A 17,177-nucleotide genomic window follows, 5' to 3' on the forward strand; every position below is an offset into this window, starting at 1 on the left:
GGTGTGTTTGAACTAAGAATTTGATGTTTCCCTCGGGCAGATCTGCTGAATATGCCAATTGTTCCATAAATTTCATTCCTTATGTCTCTTCTCTGTACTGAGTTAAGCTTTAACCCTTTCCTATACCAACTGTATGTGTGTGTGTGTGTGTGTATGTGTATGTTAGACCAGTTTATGTGTTTATGTAGTATGTTAGACTAGTTTAAGTGTTTATGTAGTTAATAAAACCTTACTTGTATCACACTTGATGTGGTTCATTGTTTGTTCATAACTGGAGTCATTTAATCATGCAGATTTATGCTACAAGCTTTTGTAGAATTGTACAGTAAGGAAGTTATTTCCCTTAACCAGGAAATTAACGTTCTTAGAATTGACAAGACAGTTGACCCTGAGAGGTCAGCTAAATATCTACAGCGGATCTAAAATATTAATAATTAATCATAACTAGTTATGATTAATTATTCATATTTCCTCAAGAGCTGATTCATTACATATATTTTTTAAATAATACAAAATAAAACAGTAAAAAAAAATTAATCCAATGCAATAAAACATTTTGTGGGCTGCTTAAGTGTCTAAATAAGTTTTGGCACCATTGTATGTGTCAAATCAGAACACCAACACCAGGATGACAAGCTATGCTGATTTTAAAGTTTGAACGCCCATAAATCTGCCTCCTCTACCATCTTAATTTGTCATTTAGCAACTACTTCTATCCAATGTGATTTACAGTACATTTACAGGGACATTCCCTGCAAACCCGAGGTTAAGTGTCTTTCTCAAGGCCACAATAGAGACGATTTCATGATTTTTAGAGTTCATGATTGGTCCCTTGTTTGTTTGAACCTACAAACTTCTGACGTTCAGCCCAGATCAGAAACCACTGTATTATTCTCTAAAGTCTCAAAAGTCATTATAATGCCTCTTCTTTCCAAAGGACTGACACATATTGGATTTAATATCCAAGCTACACTCTTAAAAATAAAGGTGCTTCAAAAGGTTCTTCAAGCGATGCCATAGAAGAACCATTTTTGGTTCCACAAAGAACCATTCAGTCAAAGGTTCTTTAAAGAACCATCTCTTTCTTACCTTTTTATAATCTGAAGAACCTTCTTTCGCCCCAAAGAACCTTTTGTGAAACAAAAAGGTTCTTCAGATGTTAAAGGTTCTTTATGGAACCATTTAGACAAAAAGGTTCTTCTATGGCATCGTGAAGCACCTTTATTTTTAAGAGTGTACTCAACTTTCAATCAATCATGAGTGAACTACGTCCCACTTTCGAACACGAAAAAGACCATTCAGCTTGATCAATAGAGCTCTAAGGCTCTCGTCCTAAGGCATCTCACACCATCCCTGTCAAAGAGAAATTCACCTCTCTCACAGGTGAGGCCTTTATTAGCCAGAAAGTGGTGATAAAACGCAGCACTTCTGAGACTGCAGAACGGTAGACCCCGTGGAGGCCCCTGCTTTAGTGGATGATAACTACCTCTTTCTGAGGAGACTCTCCCCTCGGACAGCACATTAGCAATAGTCTCGCAGCTATGGCTCCTGGCTAACCCATTTATTGTGATGAGCAATTTGACAGATGCAGCCAAGCCCTAAACATTGAGAGAGTTCAGCGAGGAGAGGCTGATAATCGCCTCCAGACTTTGTCCAAGGTATTTCAAACAAGATTTTCAGACTCACCTTGGCAAAGCGGCACTGGAGCATTCCATTGGTAGATGCCCTGTGGGGTGCGGGTGCAGGTGGCGGTGGTCTGGCCAATCAGGTTGAAGCCCCGGTCGCAACTGAAGCGCAAGGTACTGCCAAGTTTTGTACCCGTCTGGCTATGCACCGAGCCATTCACAGGAGGGTCTGGGGTACTGCAGTATGCCGCTGTAGCACATACAAATGTAAACACAGCCAGAAGTCAAAAACACATTGGTCTGTGAAACCTGCTGCTTATTGCATTTCGATTCCTCATCCTGTTTACTGGAACTAGCGGATATTAACGCAGCCGGGAGCTGAGGACTGATTAAAAAGATGCACGGTATTGAATTGCAGGAATTTGTGTAAGGTCACAAATGATGGATATGTAACAAAAAAAATATATTGTTTTGTGCACAGTTTGTTAGTCTAAATTGTAATTCAGAATACAACGAGAGTCATTATACAAAGATGGTGTTTGGTATATGCAATCCAGGCCACATTCTCTCCTGTGGCACATGAGGCATCTGAGATCAGATCTTAGCAGGCTGTTCTCCTTGCAAACCAAACAAGAAAAAGAATGACGGTAATGATACAAGCATAATATAAAAGGAGGCATGGAGGAAATTAGGAGGAAATGGGGCAGGAATGCAATTTGTCGCATTATTAATCGCTATGACCGCATTACAGCCCTATCTGTTTCACGAGTTCACATATTCATATAATCCTTCAGTGCTACAGGTAAACAGGTTTGGCTAGCTGCCCATAATGCAGGGACTTGAGGAAGTTGCCCCCCAGACTATTTAATTAATGTAAGTTAATTAGTGTAAGATTAGTGGAGGTATCATGGAAAAGGCAGAGAGGCAGACTACTACAAATAATTTTCTTAAGCTTTATTTTTTGTTATACTTAAAAAAGAAGCAAAGTTAACTTGCGAAGGCAAACTGTACAGGAAATTAATTCTAGATATATATTCAAGATACACTATGTAAAGCATAATGCAAAAATACTGATTAAGAAAATGATTTTCTGCAGTGTAAGCAGCCGCTTATGTATATTCCCTTGTGTTGAATTAGATGAACAAGCTCTTGCTGAACTTCCATTTAAATGCCATTAAAACAATTCTAATTTCAGTCCAACACAATGTCTAGCAATGATCATTTCCTTTAGGAGAGTGAGGGACCACTCACACAGGACACATTCTGGCATTGAAAACAGCTAGATGGCAATAAATGGCAATAAAATGGAATAGAACGGAAGGGTCTTTTCAAAGCTGAACAGCTGTTAGCTACAGCTACATTAAAGTCATATTAAAAACTCTGTGTTGATGGCACGAGACTACTCAATAGTCAAAGATACCCATCTGAAACATGTACATGGATCAACAATAAAAAAAAAAGAAAAAAAGACATAATTTGTGACACTGATATTTTTTGATATCAGTGTCACAAATTATGGTTCATAAAATCTAAAAGCATAAAAAAAAACCTCATGAGCTGATTCATTACATATATTTTTTAAATAATACAAAATAAAACAGTAAAAAAAAAAATAATCCAATGCAATAAAACATTTTGTGGGCTGCTTAAGTGTCTAAATAAGTTTTGGCACCATTGTATGTGTCAAATCAGAACACCAACACCAGGATGACAAGCTATGCTGATTTTAAAGTTTGAACGCCCATAGATCTGCCTCCTCTACCATCTTAATTTGTCATTTAGCAACTACTTCTATCCAATGTGATTTACAGTACATTTACAGGGACATTCCCTGCAAATCCGAGGTTAAGTGTCTTTATCAAGGCCACAATAGAGACGATTTCATGATTTTTAGAGTTCATGATTGGTCCCTTGTTTGTTTGAACCTACAAACTTCTGACGTTCAGCCCAGATCAGAAACCACTGTATTATTCTCTAAAGTCTCAAAAGTCATTATAATGCCTCTTCTTTCAAAGGACTGACACATATTGGATTTAATATCCAAGCTACACTCTTAAAAATAAAGGTGCTTCAAAAGGTTCTTCAAGCGATGCCATAGAAGAACCATTTTTGGTTCCACAAAGAACCATTCAGTCAAAGGTTCTTTAAAGAACCATCTCTTTCTTACCTTTTTATAATCTGAAGAACCTTCTTTCGCCCCAAAGAACCTTTTGTGAAACAAAAAGGTTCTTCAGATGTTAAAGGTTCTTTATGGAACCATTTAGACAAAAAGGTTCTTCTATGGCATCGTGAAGCCCCTTTATTTTTAAGAGTGTACTCAACTTTCAATCAATCATGAGTGAACTACGTCCCACTTTCGAACACGAAAAAGACCATTCAGCTTGATCAATAGAGCTCTAAGGCTCTCGTCCTAAGGCATCTCACACCATCCCTGTCAAAGAGAAATTCACCTCTCTCACAGGTGAGGCCTTTATTAGCCAGAAAGTGGTGATAAAACGCAGCACTTCTGAGACTGCAGAACGGTAGACCCCGTGGAGGCCCCTGCTTTAGTGGATGATAACTACCTCTTTCTGAGGAGACTCTCCCCTCGGACAGCACATTAGCAATAGTCTCGCAGCTATGGCTCCTGGCTAACCCATTTATTGTGATGAGCAATTTGACAGATGCAGCCAAGCCCTAAACATTGATTGAATACAGAATTAGCCACGCCGGCGCCAGTCTATCGCAGAGAGAGTTCAGCAAGGAGAGACAGATAATCGCCTCTAGACTTTCTCCAAGGTATTTCAGGCAAGATTTTCAGACTCACCTTGGCAAAGCGGCACTGGAGCATTCCATTGGTAGATGCCCTGTGGGGTGCGGGTGCAGGTGGCGGTGGTCTATACCCATCTGAAACATGTACATGGATCAACAATAAAAAAAAAAGAAAAAAAGACATAATTTGTGACACTGATATTTTTTGATATCAGTGTCACAAATTATGGTTCATAAAATCTAAAAAAGCATAAAAAAAATCCTGTCTCAACTGTCCAGCAAACATCAACACAGGAAAGAAAACTGCACTCATCAAGCCATTTCATGGGAATTTAGCTCTTCACAGAAAATGTTAAAAGTAAAAGCTAACCTACTGTATAGGACAGAAAAATAAATAAATAAAGATAACAGAAATGGAAGGGCAACCATCAAGTTTTACAAGGCACAAATCTTTCTAATGATCAAACCACTGAGAAATAAAATGTTTCCAGTTTCTCGTCCATTAGCCCTGACTGAAGATTATAGATAATGGACAAATTTGAAAGTTTACACATCATATACCTGTTATAAAACCTGCACTAATGGTTTAAATGGCTTAGAGTGTGGTTTTAGAGCGGTTTTGTTTTGTGCATCATACCTCTCATGTGATAGAGCAGGTGCTGCCCTCTAAATGGATAAAAAGACTATTGATTGTTGACCACAGAGGTCTAGCTGTAAGAGAAGCCTTAGTAGAAATTTAGCCTTCGTGCTCAAATACTTTGTGCATCTGCGTCAACCAGGCGCAGTGCTGTTTCCTACCTGACTATGACCCAAGAGCCCCAGCTTTGCATTTAATAAAGTTACGATACAAACAATCTTTCATGCTCCTTGGCCCTTGTTTTTAAATTACAAAGTTGATGCTGTCAATCTTCAACCTTTAACCTGCACGCTTACTTCTTTTTCCAAAGAAAGGCCTTCAAACTTCTCAAAGCCAGTCATTTAGCAAACCTCACACAGGTGATGGTGAGAAGAAAAGGTCAGGAAATAAAAAGAAAAATGAAGAGAGAAATAAAAGAGAGAGGAAGGCGGAGTGAAAGGACCCGCTACAGTTGATGAAGCAACAGCCTGTGGAGATAAAAGATGGATTGAGAAAGAACATGGTACGAAGCTTTGAATCTGTCCCACCATCTGTTTTTGTCCCACCAAGGTATCGCTACAGAAGGGAAACCATATTGAGGAGGGAAACCTAGGTGTGCTGCCGCTGCTAACCCAGACTGTCACAGAGCCCTATATCAAAAATCCATCATGCGAGGAAAGAGCGGAAAAAGCAAAACAAGCTGATGCCGAGAGAAAGGACCCTGATGAGCCAGACAAAGAGGTGATTAGTCATTCTTCTGAAACGCTAATGATTAGGAGCATACGGAAACTTTTTAAATATTTACGGGGTAATAACTCATTTAGAATTAACGCCATTGCTCATGAAACGGCGCAATCAGATCTTGATAGCTTGTGGCAGCGTTTCCTGCGTAATTCTGTTTTTACAGCAGGTCATAATTGGTCGTTTTGTGAATGCATATCTTTAACTGTAAGTTGTCAAACATTCAGGCAGTCGAGGAGTCATCTGATTTGTTAGATGTAGTCATCTGTAAGCCAAACCGATAACTCATTGGTCATAGGTCTTTTTGGCCGATTCATTAAAAGAATCGGCTCATAAGAGTAATTTGTTCATGACTCAAACTACACTAGTTACACTGTACGTTTGTTTTCGCAAGCAGGTAGTGAAGACGTAATATTATTAGGGCTGGGCGATATAGCTAAAAAAATATATCAACGATATAGGTTTCATATTGTTCGGTATCAAAAATTATTGACATTTTTTATAACCTTTTTTTAAAACAGAGCAATATAATTTTTTTTTTTAATTCAACCACTGTATTTTTAATTTGCCCACTTTATTAAGACAAACAACAAATATATATATATATATATATTTTTTTTTTTTTTTTAATTTTTTTTTACTGTCAAACATAAAATTAAATGTAAACATATCTCCTTTCTTATGTTTTATATGCAGATTAAATAAGTCTTAAAGGGGTGGTTGATTGCGATTTCACTTTTTTAATGTTAGTTAGTGTGTAATGTTGCTGTTTGATCATAAACAATATCTGCAAAGTTACGAAGCTGAAAGTTCAATGCAAACGGAGATATCGTCTTTTAAAATTCTGGCAGTTTAAGTAACGAGTTACTTCCCGGGTCCGTTACGTCAAGAACCCAGAATTTTACATAAACCCCGCCTCCGGGAACACACAGCAAAGGGGACGAGGCCATGCTGCGCTGCTTTAGAGAAGAGGAAGAGAAAACTAGGGGTGCACGTAAAAATCTATTCATATATGAATCGCGATTCTGTCTTCTAACGATTCTAATGGATTCACAAGTTTCAAAATCAATGTTCTAAAGCAGCGTTCTCATCCTGTTCCTGGCCTCGCCCCCTGCTCTGCACATGCTCTGCATCTCTCTCTCTCTCATTCAGATCATCAGCTCAGTGAGTACACTTATTTTCACATACTATAGTTATGAGAAGCGTTATACATGGACACGCGTGTGGTTGCCGAACTGTATTAAAGCTTTAATCAGAATAAAACCGTATAGTAAAAGCTAACAGAAGCAGTAGCATTTACAAATAACAGCGTATCTAAAAGTATGAGACAACAACAAACAAAAATCTTAGGCCTACCATTAAAAGACGTGCTTGCACAGGTTCTGCGCGATCCTCTTCACTGATATCCTCTGCGTCTCAATCAGGCTCAAATTGATAAGCAATATAGACAACGTCATTGTTTACAATACAACCGGAGCACATGCCGCTATGTTGAGGGGTGGGACGCTTAGACGCACGCTAGAGGCGGTTTAGCCAATCACAACACACTAGGCCAGCTAATCAATCAGAGCCCATCGTGTATTTCTGAGAGAGGGGCTTCATAAAAGCAGGAAATGATCAGCGCGTTCAGAGGAGAAGGGACAGAGAGGTCTGGAATAAAGGTAAATTATGTGAAAAATAATGCGTTTTTTAAGAAACAAAGCATTAAACACATGTTAGACTGCACCCCATAAACACAATCAAGCCTATAAAAAAAAAACAGTCAACCACCCCTTTAAGGAAACTTTTGACTTGTTTCCCGAGGCCACAGGAGGGTGCAATGAGCAAAATAATGCATTGCATTAATTGTCAATTTAAATAACTGTCTATAAAAACATGCATAATGTCTAAATTAACATATATAAATCAAATATAATTTTGTAAACTGCATAAACAATTATGAACAAAACAGCATCATGTGTTTATGCATTGCTTAGCCTAATACAAAGAGCCAAATCGCCGATCACACAGATTGCATTTAAAAACATACGAGACGCAGTGAAATGAAATAAACCTTCACAAATTCACGTTGCGTTTTCTAAACGTTAAAACTGTTTTAACTTTGCATGGCTTTCTTTGCATCTCTTGCATGAGACGCGAGTGTAGCAGTCATATTTGTCCGTCTAAAAATGTGCTGAATTTGCATTCTGTGTGAATGGCTGGGTTTGGGTTTAACCTAATCAAGATCTTCTACGCATTGAGCTACTATATTTCTCTAATATTTTGAATGAATAACACAGCAGCGGCGCGTCTCGTGGGCTAGACTAACAAAACATTAAAATGCAGCGTCACTTACATCATCATCAACGCATCTCGTTTAAATCCGACTAATATTATTTTTTTTATTTACAATCTCCTCATCACAGGCAGGCACAGCACTCAATTCAGCATGTGTTCGTGTTTGTGTGAGCTGTCTGCGTCACTCATAGCACGTGCCTATATCGTGTGCTATATCGAACATTTTTTATATCATTATCGATGAAGGTGTACCGTCAATAAATATTGATAATGTTTTATCACCCAGGCCTAAATAGTATTATTTCAAAGTACCTAGTCTTGTTTAAATTCAATCGTCTCCAAGATGCTTCAAGAAACCTTCCTACAAAGCTACCTGAGAAACTATGTGCAAGTGTACCTTGGTCAAAAGCTGTTTTAAATGCAAAGGTTTGCTGAGTTTAATTTAATAAATTGATGCATTCATTGTGTTTTGAGAGAACTCTTAGTCCACAGGGAACAGTGGCTTGGGGAAATCCAAATACAATCAGTGTGTTTTGATGATGTGTTTGAATACTCACCGGAGTAGCGGATTCGAAAGCCCTTGTGGCTGGAGGTGTGATCGAAAGACCAGTGTAGGTAAACCTTGTTTGCAGTGCTAGTAATACTGAAGGGAGATGAATAGTTCCCACTCAGAGAAATGAGCAGTGGACTCTGTCTTGTTGGACCTGCAGGATAAAGCAAAGCATAAAGTTCCCATGTATGTGATACATCTCTGGTGCACAAGTATCAATTGTGAATTTAAAATGCATAAAATCTGATTTACTAAAAGTTGGAGTACATATGAACTTAAGAATCACCCATAAACTTTTTAAAAATAAAAACAAATTAAAAATAACCCACAACAATTTTTTGGGTTTATACACTGAACAAAATTATAAACGCAACACTTTTGTTTTTGCCCCCATTTTTCATGAGCTGAACTCAAAGATCTAAGACTTTTTCTATGTACACAAAAGGCCTATTTCTCTCAAATGTTGTTCACAAATCTGTCTAAATCTGTGTTAGTGAGTACTTCTCCTTTGCCGAGATAATCCATCCACCCCACAGGTGTGGCATGTCAAGATACTGATTAGACAGCATGGTTATTGCACAGGTGTGCCTTAGGCTGGCCACAATAAAAGGCCACTCTAAAATGTGCTTAAGTTTTATCACACAGCTCAATGCCACAGATGTCGCAAATTTTGAGGGAGTGTGCAATTGGCATGCTGACTGCAGGAATGTCCACCAGAGCTGTTGCCCGTGAATTGAATGGTCATTTCTCTACCATAAGCAGTTTCCAAAGTAATATGATGCTTCAGATGCAAAAGAAAGTGTGTGGCCTATTGATCACCCAACAATTCAAGGCCCAATACAGTCTTGCATGTGCATGCCTTTGGTAAAGCACGTCGATGATAACACAAAGCACCCCAGGCCAGTCTGTCATGACACTGGGAGGATTGATCACTGTTGTTCGCACAGCTGTAACGCCTGGCTCAACCTCAGTCTGCAGTTTCATCTCTCAGTCATTGCAATATGATGCTTCAGATGCAAAAGAAAGCGTGTGGCCTATTGATCACCCAACAATTCAAGGCCCAATACAGTCTTGCATGTACATGCCTTTGGTAAAGCACGTCGATGATAACACAAAGCACCCCAGGCCAGTCTGTCATGACACTGGGAGGATTGATCACTGTTGTTCCCACAGCTGTAACGCCTGGCTCAACCTCAGTCTGCAGTTTCATCTCTCAGTCATTGATATTCCTCAGAGGCCCGCTGTGACATTTCCCCACACTTTTACCTTGAATTATCAGGCGTTATGCAGTGGCCCATCTTGGGCGCTTCTCTCAAATCTCGGAAGCCTGTCTCTTATATCTGCAGCTGTCGGAAATACAAAGCAAGCATCCAAATGCAAATCATAGCATAAAAGGATAAACCGTCATCTCTGACACAATTCTATTATTTTGTCTCATTTCTTCCACATGACGTGGATGACATGGATGAGAGGCCGCGTACGGCATGTCTGAAGCCGAACCCCGTATCAGAATGGAAGGGATTGTTATTATCAAATATTTATGACACTTACGTTTCGGATATGAAATATGAATGTTCTATTACTTGTCTTGCTAAATAAACACGCTGCTGTTTCAGAGCTCCGCTGGTGTGAATACTTCATGATTGAGTTGAGATCTGAATGAGATTATCACGATGGAAGAATTGAGAATTTCTAACCTCACCGCTCACCTCTGCTTATCAGAATATCGATGGATGCGACGCGCTAAAACCCTGTAAATAACACGACCCACAGTAAACAGTTTTGTTTCTATATTTGGCCTCTGTAATTGGTCTTTTAGTCAGTCGTTTAGCACCTTAATTGACTAACATTTAAGCCCACGGGTCTGTGGACTGATTAGGATGGACGTTAATCAAAGCAATAATTTCATGCATGCTGTGCACTGTCCGGCTTTACGTGTCAAACCTGAGATAAGTTATTCTTATAATTACATTAAGGTTCACAGTCCAGTGAATTGCTCCAGTGACAATGATTAAATTATAAAAAGTTGCTTTGAGAATTGATATGATGTAAATCACACTTGTGGTTTCTGGTTGGTCATCTCTGACACAATTCTATTATTTTGTCTCATTTCTTCCACATGACGTGGATGACATGGATGAGAGGCCGCGTACGGCATGTCTGAAGCCGAACCCCGTATCAGAATGGAAGGGATTGTTATTATCAAATATTTATGACACTTACGTTTCGGATATGAAATATGAATGTTCTATTACTTGTCTTGCTAAATAAACACGCTGCTGTTTCAGAGCTCCGCTGGTGTGAATACTTCATGATTGAGTTGAGATCTGAATGAGATTATCACGATGGAAAAATTGAGAATTTCTAACCTCACCGCTCACCTCTGCTTATCAGAATATCGATGGATGCGACGCGCTAAAACCCTGTAAATAACATGACCCACAGTAAACAGTTTTGTTTCTATATTTGGCCTCTGTAATTGGTCTTTTAGTCAGTCGTTTAGCACCTTAATTGACTAACATTTAAGCCCACGGGTCTGTGGACTGATTAGGATGGACGTTAATCAAAGCAATAATTTCATGCATGCTGTGCACTGTCCGGCTTTACGTGTCAAACCTGAGATAAGTTATTCTTATAATTACATTAAGGTTCACAGTCCAGTGAATTGCTCCAGTGACAATGATTAAATTATAAAAAGTTGCTTTGAGAATTGATATGATGTAAATCACACTTGTGGTTTCTGGTTGAGATTGAGCTTGAGCTCGGTGGATACGCAGGGACGATACGGTTGCTGCTTTGACACATTTCCTTTACGAGGGTAAAATATAGAGGCTCTGGGACTGGCTACAGGGCTCGGAGGCGATATAAAATCTGAATGTGGTTTCATTGGAGGACAAACATTATCATGGATGCATATCGATGCCCGTTTGAGCCTATCATCACTGCATAAAGCCTAATGCGCTCACCGCCAATAACCTACATCTGTGCATCCTGGAGCTCAAGCTCACAAATTACATTCTGTATAGTGTGAGCGTGGGTGTTATGGATCTTTATTTGCTGCCGCATACTGCACTTTGAAAGCTGACTGTTAACCTATAACAAACAAAGATGTACTGTAAAGCAACAAACTGACAGATATGAGAAGTCTTTTGCGAGCATGTTTAATATATCATAACAGTTATAGGCCCTTGCTATATTCTTGATATTTACATTGTCAATATATTCATGTTTAAATCAGTTTATACCGCAAAACAGAGGGCTACATTATATATAATATACTGTATATTCTATGGTGGAGCAGGTATGACAATACAGTAAACTTTTTTTGCTGGAAATTGAATCAGTTTAATGTTTTATGTACTTAGATGTATTGGTTACTGGGTGATTTCAAATACCAAATACTATTCTAAATACTAAATATTTAATATTAAATAAAACTTTTTACATTTTTTATTATTATATTTTTATTTTAATACTATCATTGTCAATAATGTTTTTAAATGTTTTTAAAAAGTCTCATGCTGATGAGTGCTGAATTAATCTGATCAAAAAAAAAAGAATAATATTGTGAAATATTATTACAATTTAAAGTACCCTCTTTCTCTTTGGATATACTTTAAACGGTAATCTATTCCTGTGATAGCAAAGCTGAGTTTTCAGCATCATTACTCCATTCTTCAGTGTCACATGATCCTTCAGGAAGCAGTCTAATATGCTGATTTGCTGGTCACAAAATATTTCGCATTGTTATCATGTTATGTTAAAAAAAGGTTGTGCAGCTTAATATTTTTTTGGAAACAGTGATACATTTTCAGGGTTATTTAAAAAAAATAGCATTTATTTGAAATGCATGTATAGTCACTGTTCATTAATTGAATGCTCCTGAATTAGGGCTGCAAAACAATTAATCTAAATAAAAGTTTGTTTACATACTATATGTGTGTACTGTGTATATTTATTATGTATATATAAATACACATGCATGTATATGTCAATATTTTGTATATAAATCTAACACTTAATATATACATGTACAGTATTGTGTGTGTGCATTTATATATAAATATACACAGTACACACACATTATGTAAACAAACTTTTACTTTGAATGCAATTAATTGTGATTAATCGTTTTGCAGCCATATCCTGAATGAATGAATGAATCACCCCACACTTTTGAATGGTGGTGTATGCATGTCATCAGTGCAAAATGTAACACTTGGGTTAAAAGCAGAATAAAACATTGCAAAATAGCTGCAGTATATATATATATATATATATAAATATATCAAAACATAATTTTTGATTAGTAATATGCATTGCTAAGAACTTCATTTGGACAACTTTAAAGGCGATTTTCTCAATATTTCGATTTTTTTCACCCTCAGGTTCCAGATTTTCAAATAGTTGTATCTCAGCCAAATATTGTCTTATCCTAACAAACCATACATCAATGAAGAGCTTATCTATTCAGCTTTCAGATGATGTATACATCTCAATTTCGAAAATTTGACCATTATGACTGGTTTTGTGGTCCAGGGTCACATATATAACAAATCAGAAAAAATAAAATAAATATCAAGCATCTTCTTCTTATCAAGCACTTGTCACTTAAACACAGGGTTGGATTTGAAGAGACTGGCACAAGGCTATCATGTTTATGTGTATGTATGATTGTCTGCAGAAGAAACGGGAAGTTCTGGACTGGATTTCTTGCATAAGAGGAAGGTTGAAAGAAGTAAGGAGAAATATTTGATGGAAAGCAAGACATGGTATGATGTATTCAACAAGAGGATGTGACAGATCAGATGTCAGGTATGTACAGAGAACGAGAGAGAGAGAGAGAGAGAGAGAGAGAGAGAGAGAGACAGATGGGGAGAAGCTGTGATTTAATAGCTGGGTGCACCTGCAGCCTGGATATCCTCTGCATCTCAATGAGCTTTGCGCTCCCTCTACCCATCACTGTCCTTCCTCTCTACTCTTTCAATCCCTCAGTTTTTCTCTCCGTATGCTTGCTCACACTTTCACTTGTTTTTCAGGATCACAGAAAACAAATCTGTCCTTAAATCAAATATCAACATTATCAATTGTTATTATATTAGGCCAATAATTGCCATTAAACGTAATTATGCACAAGCCATTTTTATTCTTAATATTCATAATGTGAATGTATTTAATGTAGTCTGTTTTTTTTTTTTGGAAGATGAAAGGATTTGCGCTCCCTCTACCCATCACTGTCCTTCCTCTCTACTCTTTCAATCCCTCAGTTTTTCTCTCCGTATGCTTGCTCACACTTTCACTTGTTTTTCAGGATCACAGAAAACAAATCTGTCCTTAAATCAAATATCAACATTATCAATTGTTATTATATTAGGCCAATAATTGCCATTAAACGTAATTATGCACAAGCCATTTTTATTCTTAATATTCATAATGTGAATGTATTTAATAGTCTGTTTTTTTTTTTTTGGAAGATGAAAGCATATTGTTTCACAGTCTGTTGAAACAAATTGGCTAGATCCTACCACATGAAAATAATTCATCAAAATACCATACAGTTCGATTGAATGCGTAGCTTTTGACGTCAACAACAGGAAAGACTATGAAAGGTTACAAATATTTTGTCCTTGCTTTTGCCCCTTTTTGGTACAGTGTAGCCATATGGCAACATATCATTTTCTTTTACTTTCTCGAACAAATTGCATTGTTGGAATTAAAAGGGCAGATTTTGAAGAACACAAATAATAAGCTGTTTTTTGAACCCACATGACATTTGATTTCCTCCTAAATACTGCAAAGTGCTCTATTAAAGCACAATTTTTACAATTCTCATACATCAAGATTTTAAATGCATCTTTGATTAGATAATTAGATGTTGTTACCCATTACCACTGAAGATGAAAAGAAAAAGGTTTGGTCAATCTGAGTTTGTAGTGACTCCAAAATTCAAAACTTCAGTTGTGGTGCAGTTGCCATATTTCCCAAGGTAGTTTCCCTTTTTTTCCCTCAAAAAACCTTTTACTTTTGTTACTGGACCTATTTTATGGAGAAAAAAAATACATTGTAAATATAACCCATTCAACAATGTGTACTATGTAATTTAAGCGCATTTGTTTTGGTAACTAAACTTTACGCAAGTAAATGGTCACATTTTGTTATTCATATTTTTCATTGTCTTCCCTGTTGATCCTATCAGAACAGACCTGTTTCTCTCAACAAATTACTGATATAAAGTATAAGATCACTTTCTTCCTCCTCCTGTCTCATTCCACCAGTCCCTCAGTCTTTCCTGTCTCTTTCCCTCTGGGATGTTTGACGAGACAGGCATACTTAATGTGACTGACAGCCAGAGGCAGCACCCTGACCAAATGGAGCGGGTGTCAGCTGGCTATGTTGGCCCTCAGTATAAGGGGCTTTTCATATAGCCGAAGCAATTAACTGTCGACACCTAATTAATGTTAGGATGAATTACAAAGCTTCAGAGAGAGCACTCCACCATGAAGGTTGAGGAGGTACATGTTTGGGCCTGCTATACTATATAAAAAAATATATAACAAATCTAATGATGTGTCCTCCCTCTTCACACTGCCCCAAACCTCAGCCTCTGCCCGACATATGCTTAAGCAGGAAATGATAAAGCGTGTCTATTTTTGTTTCTTCTTTTTTCTAAAGGCCTTAATCATTTTCCGCCAAACAGCTGTACTGCAGCCCACAAATTGCTTCCAGTGTACAAACAGCCCAACTGCTTTTTGTTTACATCATAGATGAGGCCAAACACAGGATGTATGTCTTGATATATAATGAGGTCCAAAATATGAAACCACATTGTAAAACTGGGATTCATAATGCTATTTAAACTGGGAAATAAACGGTTTTAAACATTTTGTTTTAAATACTGTTGATTATATTATTTCTAATGGAAAAAGGTTTTTCAAATAGAAAAACGCCTATTAGAAACATTTTCATTAGTGGTCTCAGACTTCTGAACTTTACCGTATACATAATGGGACAATCAAAGGAGGCCTTTCAGTCAGACCTACTGTTCGCAGTGAAGGCTAGTACAGAGAGCTCAGAGAAATAATTCTTCTACACTTAGAGCAGAGAGATAAACATAATGAGGAGGAACTGAGGGAGTTTATGGGAAATGCCATATCAAATCACATAAAAGCAGCTGGAGATGAGATGAGCGTTTAGCATACTCATGGGGTTTGCTTGACAGACTCTGAGGTATTTCATCCCACCTCTGAGCCAATAACAATAATTCTAATAAAATATTAGTAGCAGTGTTGTTTTTGTTGCTGTAGGTAGAATGATGTAGTTACGACTAAACTAATATCACTAATTTCATTATAAACAAATATCTGAGTCTAAAAATCCTACACTTCTTCAAGCTCTGCTTTTTAGATTCTTAATAAAAATTAGTTTGTGTCCTTTGCACAAAAATCAACAATCAATTTTCAAGTACACAGTACATAATTTCCTGTGATTGTGATTTTTATTTAAGTAGCACAAACTACATTTATGCTGCCTATGCACATTAAAAAAGTCTTCGTAAAAGCACTTCATATACAGTAGGAATATATGCCGAGCATCTGAATTTTTTTCGTCCAGAGCACCATGTGGCAAACCATGTGTGAAATATTAACTGCATTAAGCCACAAATAAGTATATTTAAGATTTTATGAGAGCTGGAGTTTCACAGAGAGATTGGATAGCATAGAATGTGCTAAGAAAAACAGCTAAATAATAACAAAACAAAAAATGCAAAACTCAAGCTTAAAAGAAATATTTAGGGCAGGTACATTTTTAAAATCACCTGCTATAGCGTTTCACAACCATTTGAAATACAATACAAAAATATATACTGGTACTTAATAAATAATATAGCTTCTGTCTGCTTTTCCCCCATTTAGTGTTTGCACAAGATGTAAACTCTACCTATGTTCGAACACCATGCACAACACAACATCACAACACAGCCTCTGTTTTAAATTCTGGCAATGAGTCAGCATATCAGCACGGCCCAATGGGACTGGTAGCCTTGGCATCTGAGCGGATGCATGAGAATGCTAATGGTAGCTTTGACTTGGACTAGTTACCTTGGTAGTTGATCTTAAACAGTCCACCTTTCTCAGAATTGGTTCGGAAACGTATTAGAACGTGATTAGATGTGCTGCTTGGTGGGTTGTTGGGCTCTCCCTCGGTAAACACTCCAAGTTTGCGAGCTGTTTCCTGCGGTCCGTCCCTGTTTAAGATTCAATATTAAAATTCAACATATAAAACCCGCTAACATTGCATACTCAGTGCTACAGGAGAACACCAAATGCCTTGTTGCCTAAAAATGCACAGTAAGTCAGGTCTCACACACATTGATCACCAGGCTGATTTGAGAGCCATTTCTCTGCATATTGATTACTTTACTGATTTCAGAGACGATTCTAGCCATACTGATTTCCTCTCTGATTTCAAAGACTCTTCTCACACTCTCTTAGGGAGTGCGCTACGTTCTCTCTAGCTCAGGTCAGACTCAGCCTCTCTTTCAAGATGTTGTAAAACCGAAGTCACCATCTACAAGGACATCACCTAGTGGGCTTACTTCAATCTTTACAGCCCTCTA

General features: G+C 37.6%; 1 protein-coding gene across 1 annotated transcript in view; it reads right to left on the bottom strand.

The window, feature by feature from the left end:
• Positions 1–17,177, bottom strand: part of LOC107571716 (CUB and sushi domain-containing protein 2-like) — a 122,907-nt gene that overhangs the window by 29,059 nt on the left and 76,671 nt on the right. Inside the window, exons 34-36 of the mRNA XM_016258052.1 lie at positions 16,660–16,805; positions 8,568–8,714; positions 1,687–1,875 (exon numbers count right to left, since the gene is read on the bottom strand). Coding sequence (XP_016113538.1) covers positions 1,687–1,875; positions 8,568–8,714; positions 16,660–16,805 — 482 coding nt within the window. The remainder of the gene's footprint in view (positions 1–1,686; positions 1,876–8,567; positions 8,715–16,659; positions 16,806–17,177) is intronic.

The sequence above is a fragment of the Sinocyclocheilus grahami genome, unplaced genomic scaffold (assembly GCF_001515645.1).
Source record: "Sinocyclocheilus grahami isolate Dianchi unplaced genomic scaffold, SAMN03320097.WGS_v1.1 scaffold1640.1, whole genome shotgun sequence".
NCBI lineage: Eukaryota > Metazoa > Chordata > Actinopteri > Cypriniformes > Cyprinidae > Sinocyclocheilus > Sinocyclocheilus grahami.